Raw genomic sequence first — 10,956 nt, forward strand, 5'->3', positions numbered from 1 at the left:
CTTAGTTGGCATAGCAAGGGTTAATGCCCACACTGGACTGAATGGAACAGGTACCATTGTTATCCTCATGTTAGAAATTAAGAAGCTGAGGCCTAGGGCAGCCCGGGTGGCTCAGCGGTTTAACACCGCCTCCAGCCCAGGGCGTGATCCTAGAGAACTGGGATAGAGTCCTATGTCGGGTTCCCTGTGTGGAGCCTGCTTCTCCCTCTGCCTGTGTCTCTGCCTCTCTTTCTCTCTCTCTCTGTCTCATAAATAAATAAAATCTTAAAAAAAAAGAAGCTGAGGCCTAGTCAGATTAGGTCATTCATGCAAGGTCACAGAGCTGTTAGTGATAGAGCTGGGATTCTGACCGCAACAGTCCAGCTCGACGTTTATACTTTTACCTCCTCATTCTGAGCTTTGCTGGTTTTGCTTTTCTACCAAGCCTCCTAGGTGCAGGCTCCTGTCCCTCCACTGCCAGAGTCTCATCACACCAGGCTGCTCTGTCCCTCTGTCCCTAGGTGCTGCTTCTCTCCTCTGCCCTGTTAGGTAGACCCAGCCAATTTCTTTATTCCAATAAAATTACAAGGTTTGTTTTGTGTTTGTTTGGGTTTTTTATTTCTACACACTGGGGAAGGCTGCATTCCTTGTGCCTTTGTTAGCACCGAGGGCTGGTTTTCTAATTTCAGCATGAGAGGGGCAAAACCGTTTGCTGAAAAGCTAAAGAAACAAAAGGTTTTTTAGGAACATCATAAAATAAGTGCAGTTATCTGGAATGTAATTACTATAATTATTCCATTTGTAATTGGAATGTAGTCTATACTCAAAATCAAAATTACTGTTTAAGTAAAGAGTACATTCTTCCGTTTCTTCGAGTCCCGTTTTGGCTCTGTAGCCACACTCCTTGTTTCAAACTGCCATGTCTGTTTCTGGTTTTAATCTCTAAGCATTATCTCCTCCATTTTTGTGTCATTGCTGATTACTTCCTAGTCCTTGGTCAGAAGCAAGCTGTATAACGACATAACATTTTTAGGACCAGGGAAACCATAGCAACATCTAAACTGTCAGCTTAAAAGGATCCCTGGGTGGCTCAGCGGTTTAGCGCCTGCCTTTGGCCCAGGGCGTGATCCTGGAGGCTCAGGATCGAATCCCACATCTGGCTCCTTGCATGGAGCCTGCTTCTCCCTCTGCCTGTGTCTCTGCTTCTTTTCCTATCTCTGTATCTGTCATGAATAAATAAATAAAATCTTAAAAAAAGAATAAAATGTCAGCTTAAAGATTAATGCCGGGTGGATCCGTCCAAATTAGGGCATATATAGACAGATTGTATGGACTGTCAATCTCAGACAAAAGGACAAGCAAAGTTCACAGCAAGGGGTCAGAAGGTCACCAACATCTAGAGATGAGACCCTCCAGGCATTGCACATGCAATTCAGTCTACTCAGAAAGCACCCCCATGCCCCCAAGACCATCCTACCCCTACTTTAACTAGAGTCACTTCCTGTGGAAAGACTTTCCTGATGCTCCCACCTCCCTTTCTCCACTCTGTAGGTGCCCCTGTTTCCTGCTCCTCTGGGAGCTTGGGTGGATTTCAAGTATATTACTCTTACCCTGTGCTGGAAGTAAGTAAGGCTTACATGTCTGCCCTCCCCACTAGACAGTGAAGGTTTTGGAAGTCAAGAATTGTCTTATCTGCCTGTTCTTACAACACACAATGTAGACTCAGTACATTACTAATTGGCTGACTATTAATCAACCATGGTAGCTTCTCAAAGGAAGAGAATGTGGACCAAGACCTTGCTAATCAAAATGTGGCTCTAGGAGCAGCACCAGAATCACCTGGCTTTGTTAGAGGTGCTGAATATGGGGGCCACCCCAGAATTGCTGAGCCATGTCTGCCCTGTACCAAGACCTCCAGGTGATTTGTTTGTACATTCAAGTTTGAAAAGCCTGGGCTCTTGGTAATGCTTCAGCTTCATCGAAGCCGTGGGATCTGTTTTTCTTTGAGATGACTAGATTTGATCTTGGTGGAACAGATTGTATCCTTTATAGGTGAATGGCACAGTCTTGAGGTTGTCAGCAGGGATTAGCCTGATCAAAGCAAGGAGTCTAATTTTTTGGGGGGAAGAGTGAGTGTAGTTAGGTGAGGGAGGAGCCATAACATGTAGAGGGTCTTGGGAGCCAAGCAGAAAAATTGGGCCTTGCTGCAGCAAGGTGTCATTGTGGATTCTTAAGAGAAAGTAGAACATGATGGCAGTCAGAACTGGGCAGAGATATTCTGACTTACACCTCTTTTTCTCCCCCCTCAGCCCTACCTGCTCTTCATGTTCCTTCCCTCCCCCTGAAGGACAGCCAGGAGCTGACAGCCTCACTTCTCTCGGCTGGGTCCCAGGTGAGCCGGCATCCCATGCCTGCAGTGAGGACCCATGTCTGTTCTTGGACAAGTAGCTGCCCTAGTCCTGAATCTCCATCAGGAGTTCTGTCTCACTGCAAACTGGGCCCATCTGGGGTTCCTACCTGAATGTCGCTTTCCATTCTACCCAGTGCTTCCCTCTCCTCTTTGAAGCACAGACCCTCCCTCTGTTTTTCTCCTCCATGCTCCCACTTCCTCCCCTCACTCCAAATTTGGACATAGGGAATGGGAATTTAGTGGCAATCTCATGTTTCAGAAGTTGGTGAAAATTGAAGATGTGGCTGATGTGGCTGTATCCTTTATCCTGGAGGAATGGGGACATTTGGACCAGTCCCAGAAGTCCCTCTATAGGGATGACAGGAAGGAGAATTATGACAGTATTACTTACATGGGTAAGAATTACTTCATCTGCATGGGTTAGGACATTGTAATTTTGTTATAAAGAGTATTTGTGGCACATTATATAAAAGCATGTATTTTTTAATTACATGAATTTGCTTTTTTTTTCTGTGAAAAAGTAAATTGACATTCCTTTTTTTTAATTATTCAGCTTATTCTGATTATTTCAATCATAATCAGGGTATGATTGAAGTCTGATAATACTTGGGGGATAGTATTTGCAATCCAGCAAATGTTCTCTTTTTAGTGCTTTAAGATAGAAGAGCTCAGAACTAACAGCCTTGGGTTTTAATAGATTTGTAGTAGTTCATGTATTTTATTTCTTGACAAATTGAATAATTCTTAATTGGATACTTCTTAATTCTCACTTGTGAAAGCATCTCAGACTTTGCTGAATAACTGTTTGTTAGAGTACATTTGACCCTTGAACAACATGGAGTTAGGGGCACCGATCCCCCATGCAGTCAAAAGTCTGTATATAACTTTTGACTCCCCCAGAACTTAACCACTCATAGCCTACTGTTCACCTGAAGTCTACCAGTAATATAAAGTAGATTAACACATAGTTTGTATATGTGTCATATACTGTGTTCTTACATGAAAGTAAGCTGAAGAAAAGTATTATTAAAATCATAAGGAAGAGGAAATGCATTTATGGGACGATATGTATCAAAAGAAATCTGTGTGTAAGTAGACCTGCCCAGTTCAAACGCATGTTGTTCAAGGGTCAACTGTGGTTATTAGAGTTTCTCCCTTTTCCCCAGTGCATGGATAGCTAGTTCACCCAACACCATTCTCAGATCACTGATGCTTGTTTTGTGACATTCGTCTTGCCATCTACATTTTACATGTCCTATCCCTTCTTGAATTTTGTGCGTGAAGTGACATTGTGAACCTGTTTCTAAATTATGATCCTGGAAACTCATATTTGATTATGTGCCTAGAGCAATTCTAAAAATCTCAGCACCATGGCAAACATTTTGGAGCTTATGGCTTTTAGCTTCTTTTGAATGAATTCTTTTAGAAGAATCACTAAATACCAAGCACTCTGGGAGACTTTAGTTGAAATACATATACAATGCCAAATCTCTCTTTTTTAAAAGTTTATTTCTTTAACTAATCTCTACACCCAGTGTAGGGCTTATCCCATAACCCTGAGATCAAGAGTCACATGCTCCTCTGAGCCAGCTATATCATGCCAAATTTCTTTCGAAAAGCATTATTCCATCTTACAGGCTTTTATTTAAAAAGTAAAATTGAGGGACCCCTGAGTGGCTCAGCGGTTGAGCACCTGCCTTCTGCTCAGGGTGTGATCCTGGAGTCCTGGGATCAAGTCTTGCATCGGGCTCCCTGCATGGATGGAGCCTGCTTCTCCCTCTGCCTATGTCTTTGCCTCTTTCTCCATGTCTCTCATGAATAAATAAATAACATCTTAAAAAAAAGAAAGTAAAGTTGACTTCTATCCTTAGAAATTTTCCATTTCTTTTAACACTAGTGATACATATTTGTGTTTCCTAGTCTTTGATTTACTTCTACATGCTCTCTGTGGCTTTATCTGTTGGGATCTAAGTGGTGGGGTGTTTCATCTCAAGGGATTAGCTACGCAGCACAGATGCTATATGTAATGCAAATATTTTCATTCTCTTTTTTAAATGAATTTCAAATACCTCACTTGTCTAATTTGAGTCTGGTAGTATCTTTTTATTTCTTTCAATTATTTTACAGGCTTAATGGGTTTCAGGCTTTCAGAACTTGGCACAGTTCTTTTTTATACCGTTCTCCAAGCAGTGTTAAATTTGTACTTTCTGATTTTTAAAAAAAATCTATATGTTCATTACAAGCTCTTTACAACTCCAGTATACTCTTCTACATTAAGAGCATGTTTGATGATTTCTGCCCCCTTAACTTCTCTGAGAAGGCCACATTAAGTTATTTTCATGCCTGTGTGCTCCTAACAGGACTGAGAAGGTCAAGGTTTTAAAAGTATCTATCAGATTCAGAAATGAGATTTTAAAAAATAGATATATGTTGGAGCTAGCCATTTCAATGGAATGTCTAGGACATTGGGGAACAAGAGACAGTTTCTTAAAGATTGCAAAAGAGAGGAATTTGAGAAAGCTATTGAAGATAAACTTTCAAGAACATTGTTAAGGAAATGAGAAGGAGGGCTTATCATTGTAATACTACATGGCTTAGATGAATAGTTTTCTACGTTCTCTCTTTCTTTCTTTTTATTGGGGGGGGGGGGCAAAGGGAGAGAGAGAATCCCCAACAGATTCCCTGCTGATCATGGCACCCAACATGGGGCTTGATCTCACAACCCTGAGATCATGACCCGAGCCAAAATCAAGAGTTGGATACTTAACTGAATAAGCCACCCAGGCCCCCATGTACGTTATCTTTTTCAGTGGGAGAGTTTTAAGCATACTTAAGTGCTACTTAAAAGAATTAGTAAAGAGGGAGTTTAAAATGTTAGGGCAAGGAAGAGGAGATCATTGATGAAAGTGGTCCCTCAAAAATAGGATGGCATGGGGAGATCCAGGGTCCAGGAGGAAGGCTTGGCCTTGGCCAGAGAGACAGCTCTTCCACCATGAGGTGAGGGGAGGATGACAGAGGAAGGCTGCCAGCAAGTTTTTGGTTGTGGCTGTAGGAGGTTCAAGGAGCTTTGACTTTTTCTGAAATAGGACACAGTCACCTCTTGAGAATGAGCAGGTGATGAAGTAGGTTGCAGAGTAGAGGTTCAAATACAGTGGAGAACTTTGGTTTGAAAAGGTCATCTGAGACACCTGGGTGGCTCAGCAGTTGAGCATGTGCCTTTGGCTCAGGGTGTGATCCCGGGGTCCTGGGATCAAGTCCTGCATCAGGCTTCCTGCTTGGAGCCTGCTTCTCCCTCTGCCTGTGTCTCTGCCTCCTCTCTCTCTGTGTGTCTCTCATGAATGAATAAATAAAATCTTAAAAAAAAAAAGATCATCCATGCTCATAGTAAAACATACTCAAATATGTTTTAAAACATACTCAAATGGGTATAAAGTGAAAACTTAGTCACCTACCCTGATTCTCAGACTTCTGTTGACTATTACCAATTTTTGGTTTATATCCCTAGACATATTCTATATACACACAGGGTTTTGCAAAAAAGCATATACCATATACTACTGCAATTTTAAAATAACAGTGAAATATCTTGGAAGCCATGGTAGAGATATTTGACACAGCTGACAAGAAAAATGAGTGGCATGAGGAGCCAACCTTAGGAACATAGAATGCCAGACAGGCCATCAGTGAGGGTGAAGAGCCTGAATCTGTATAAAGCACCAAATCTGCCTGACTGGGCGTTTTTATCTCCCCTGCTCCCTCACCACTGCATTACTAACCAGCTGGGCAGAGCATTAGCAAGAAGCACAGTCCTCTGTCAGATACAAAAATAAACCATGAGAATCAACAGAAACCTTATCATGTACATGGAAAAGAAGTGAGGAAAGAGAGAAAAAGCAAATCAGTAAACCTATTGGTGTGACAACCTGTATAATTGCCTTCTCTGGAAAAGCAATTGTTAATGGCACCAAAGAGGGCATTGGGCTAATCTGATTTTTTTTTTTTTCAAATGCACCCCTGGAAAAAGAAAACCATGTGCTTTTTTGACTTGTTGAATGGGAGAGAATTCTAATAAGAATAAAATGTGTGGGTACAAGCAGATGTGAATAAAAGAGAAAAGTCCTGTGATGACAGAGATTATTTGCCTACTTAAATGGGGGAGAGAAAAAAAATTTTTTTGATTATATGTTTGTTTCTATTATTAAAATGGCTTTTTAGGAAGAGAAATAAAAAAGTTTTAAGAAATTAAAATTCAAGTTTTCTTCACGGTATAAGAATTATAACTTCTTACTATGTCAACAAAAAGGGGAGGGGGGATAGTAACAGTATCTACCTCAAAAGGTCATTGTTAGGATTCAATGCCATAAAATCATAAAACACTTAAAGGCTTGGTCCACAGGAGCATGCAGCGAATTTAGCTCTCATTACCGTTATTCTGTAATATTTGAAAACCACTTTTCTGCTTACAAAAAAAGTTTATTAGAAAGTTCTCAACAGGCCCTGGTTTCTCTCTCTAGCATGTAAAAAAATAATATTCCTTATTTTTTAATTATTGAAGATTTGTCTCTGCAAAGCATATTAAATGTCTGCGTCAAGTGAAATGTAGGTTGCTGATCCAGTCACAGGGAGATGATTGCAGTCTGTCTGGCATCTGTATTCTTCAATGACTATTGGGTGTTAAAGTGAGCTCTTAGCAGTACTATATTCTTCTCTGGGTATAGAGAGAATGCCCTTTTTTTCCTTTAGACTAATTCATACCAAACTCAGATTCTCTTGGGATTAAGAAAGCTGGAAGGATTATCTTTTTTCTCCAGCAATGAATAAACAGGAAAAAGAAGGTGAAGGTTGGGTTAGCAACACAACCCATTTTCAGGTTTTATTAAAAATATCTGGGGGATCCCTGGGTGGCTCAGTGGTTTAGGGCCTACTTTCAGCCCAGGGTGTGATCCTGGAATTCTGGGATCAAGTCCTATGGCAGGCTTCCTGCATGGAGCCTGTTTCTCCCTCTGCCTGTGTCTCTTCTTCTCTCTCTCTCTCTGTGTTTCTCATGAATAAATAAATAAAATCATATATAAAAAAATAATATTTGATGTTGCACAGCTGTGCACAAACAGGTACTGTAAGTACCCCCCTGAGGAGGGTATCACCGTCATTAAACAGAAGGACTGCTCTCCCAATTTGATCTGTTTGATGCATTCTTGCCAGCTCTTCATCCCCAAACTGTCTGTTTCCACTTGAGAATACTTTGTCCCCTCTCTGAAGCCTAAAGCTGCCTTTCCCAAGTCCTGCTGTGCTAGCATGTGTTAGCTTCGTGATTGCCTATGTCCTTGCGTCATTTTGTTTCTCCCAGTATGGGGAATAGCTAATCCATTTTACTTCTATTATTTCAGATTATGAATCTGGGAATGACAATGTGGAACTTGTAGTAAAGCAGATTTCTGATGACGCCGAATCTCACTGGATGACAGCAGGAAGCACTGAAAGAAACGTTCCCCAGAGTCAAGGGTTTGGAGAAGTTAGTGACCTTCACGGCATGGTAGAAAGGTGGCAGGTAAACCCTGCTGTGGGGAAATCAAGGCAGAACCCTTCCCAGAAAAGAGATCTTGGCAGCATCACAGACGCTAACCGTAAGCAAAGCACAAGTGGCGAAAGAGGTCACAAGTGTAATGATTGTGGTAAATTTTTCCTTCAAGCCTCAAACTTCATTCAGCATCGGCGTATCCACACTGGAGAAAAACCCTTTAAGTGTGGTGAATGTGGGAAAAGCTACAACCAGCGAGTGCATCTGACTCAGCATCAGCGAGTCCACACTGGTGAGAAACCATATAAGTGTCAAGTGTGTGGAAAGGCCTTCCGCGTGAGCTCACACCTTGTCCAGCACCACAGTGTGCACAGCGGAGAGAGACCCTACGGGTGTTCGGAGTGTGGGAAAAACTTTGGCCGGCACTCCCACCTGATTGAGCACCTGAAGCGCCACTTCAGAGAAAAGTCCCAAAGATGTATGTATGGGGAGTTTGTGTTTGGAGAATAAATGGAGGCAAAAATGGTTTTATCAGCCTAGAGCCACAGAATGGTCCTGGGAATGGTAGCTAAGGGGCAGAGGTCACAGCCTATTTTGTTACTCTTTATACTTTTTTTTTTTTTTTTTTTTTTTATTTTTTATTTTATGATAGTCACAGAGAGAGAGAGAGAGAGAGAGAGGCAGAGACATAGGCAGAGGGAGAAGCAGGCTCCATGCACCGGGAGCCCGATGTGGGATTCGATCCCGGGTCTCCAGGATCGTGCCCTGGGCCAAAGGCAGGCGCCAAACCGCTGCGCCACCCAGGGATCCCACTCTTTATACTTTAATTCACCTGTCCGTTTAGTAAGCAAAACCTATTGCTTCTCCACCATCCCCACAGCTTCCTTCTTCCCAGAGGTGCCTCCCTTCAGCTCTCTTACCATTTATTCTGGTAATTCTCTGTTTGTAAGGAATTATGGCTATTGCCTGACTCACTGATTTTAAACATTATCTCTTTCTGTTGTAGGAACTGAGAATTTTGGCGCTCTCACACGCTTCCTTTCCTCTTTCCCCTTTTTCCAATTTAGCTAATTCACATTTTAAAAGGATAATACTAGAACAGGAAGTCTGGAGGAAAGAAAGCAAGAGGAAAAAAAATCACCCATAATCCCACTGTCCTAACTAATAAAACTGTTATGATTTAGTATATTCTATTTTTTTTCATAAGCTTATTTTTATGTAGTTATACTCAGAGGGTACAGTTAAGTACTAGACATGTTGTCTAGTGTGGTCTGACCCTCCTGTTTGTTATTTCTGACAACCTGCCATTGTGTGGAGACATCAACACTTAATTGCTCCTTAGTTGAACTCCTAATTTTTTCTCTTTTGTCCTGATAACTGTGCCTGTGCCCCCCCCCCTTTTTAAAAAAATATTTAGGATTATTTCCTTATAATAGATGCCCAGGAGTGGGATTAGTGGATGAAAGGCCAAAAGCATTTTTATGGGTCTTGATACATATTCCCAAATTGCTTTTTCAAACAGTCACCACATATGAGAATATCAGTTTTACTAAATTTCTTCCATGGTGACCAGAAATTTTTTTAACAAATGAAGGAAGAAGAGACATCTTTGCTGTATTCATTTTTATTAATTTGGTTATTAGTAAGGTTGAACAATTTTCCCTGTTTGTTTACTTATTTTTTCTTCCTGTTCAGGTGACATTAAACTTATGTAAAGATGAGATCACCATCAACCATGCTGTGAAATTAAAAGCTCTTATTAATATTTTCATATAACTCTTTAAAATATTTATTTTTAAATTCTTTTAAATTGATGTCCCCAAGCCCAGCTACTTGTCATTTGCACTAACAGTGACTATCACCTTTTTCATTATGAAATAGAAGTTTAGTAAGTTCTCAAGGCCTTTAGAGTTCTGGGTTGGTCTGAGCCTTCTCCTCGGCCAGTTCTGTCCTTTCTGCTTGGTGGCTGCCTCGTTGGGGTGAGCCATCTAATAGCACTCTGGACCTGGGAAGCAACTGCTTTAAAGGAGTCTCTATTCTTTCCTATTTTCTCTGCGTTGCTCTTACAACTAGTTTCCTAGTTAACACTCATCTACCTTCCCCCACTATTTTTTTGATCAGAAGAGGGATCTTTTGTGTGCTTATCCAGCCATTATCCAGCCATAATTATCTCAAGCCTGTAGTGCTAGGTGTTTGGGATAGAGCAGTAAACAGAACCATAGTTTGTCCCCCTGTGGTGCTGATGGTTTGGGGCGAGGAGCAGATAGGAAAGGTGGTGAGCATTCACAGATTTGATGCCCTGGTTGGGAAACAAGTTCAGGTGATAACTAAGGGTCAAGAGAGCAGAGATTGACATATCACCCACCCTCCTAACAGTAGTGTTCACTGGCTCATTCCTTTTTTGTCCTAGCTCCTAATCAGGTATTCTTCCAATGCTCTATCCCCCTTATAGTCCTTGGCTTCCCATTCTTCAGTCTTGTCTGCTGTTTCCATCCAGCTGTGTTTCTGTTCTTGTCTCATTCTGTCTGCCTAATTCATGTTCACATTTTAGAATACCTCTCTCTCCTTTCTGTGTAATAGAAGTGTGGTACTCCTCCTAGTGATTGCCTAGCCTCGGTCATTCTCACCACCCTGCTTAGTGAGCCTCTTCATCTCATTTTTTTCACTGGACACATACCAAAGGTTCTTTTCACTCCTGTTGGCGTCAGACATGTACATACATTCCCCCCTTGTAACTGGTATCACATTGTGGTTTCACCTGATTACCCTTTCTCCTGATAGTTTATCTTTCTTCTGTGAAAAACTGGTGACAGGGGCATCTTGGTGGCTCAGTCTGTTGAGCATCTCTTTTCAGCGTGGGTCATGATCTCAGGGCCCTGGGATCGAGCCCCATGTTGGGCTCCCTACTCAGTGGGGAGTCTGCTTCTCCCTCTCCCTCTGCCCCTCCTGCTTGTGCATGTGTTCTCTTTCGCTCGCTCATTTTGTCTCTGAAATAAATACTTAAAATAAAAGAGCTGGTGACATTTGCACTTCCTCTTTATTCTTTCAG

General features: G+C 41.6%; 1 protein-coding gene across 12 annotated transcripts in view; it reads left to right on the forward strand.

Annotated features, from left to right (window-relative positions):
- ZKSCAN5 (zinc finger with KRAB and SCAN domains 5) overlaps window positions 1-10,956 on the forward strand; it is a 28,563-nt gene that overhangs the window by 8,309 nt on the left and 9,298 nt on the right. For 9 of the 12 annotated variants that reach the window (XM_077907834.1, XM_077907832.1, XM_077907835.1 and 6 more), the window contains 3 exons: window positions 2,289-2,371; window positions 2,649-2,784; window positions 7,777-8,385. In XM_077907834.1, the coding sequence (XP_077763960.1) occupies window positions 2,289-2,371; window positions 2,649-2,784; window positions 7,777-8,385 (828 nt within the window). Of the gene's footprint in view, window positions 1-1,569; window positions 1,602-2,288; window positions 2,372-2,648; window positions 2,785-7,776; window positions 8,386-10,956 lie in introns of those variants that run through there. The other 3 variants (XM_077907843.1, XM_077907839.1, XM_077907841.1) reach the window with 3 other exon arrangements.

Source organism: Canis aureus, chromosome 8, assembly GCF_053574225.1.
Source record: "Canis aureus isolate CA01 chromosome 8, VMU_Caureus_v.1.0, whole genome shotgun sequence".
NCBI lineage: Eukaryota > Metazoa > Chordata > Mammalia > Carnivora > Canidae > Canis > Canis aureus.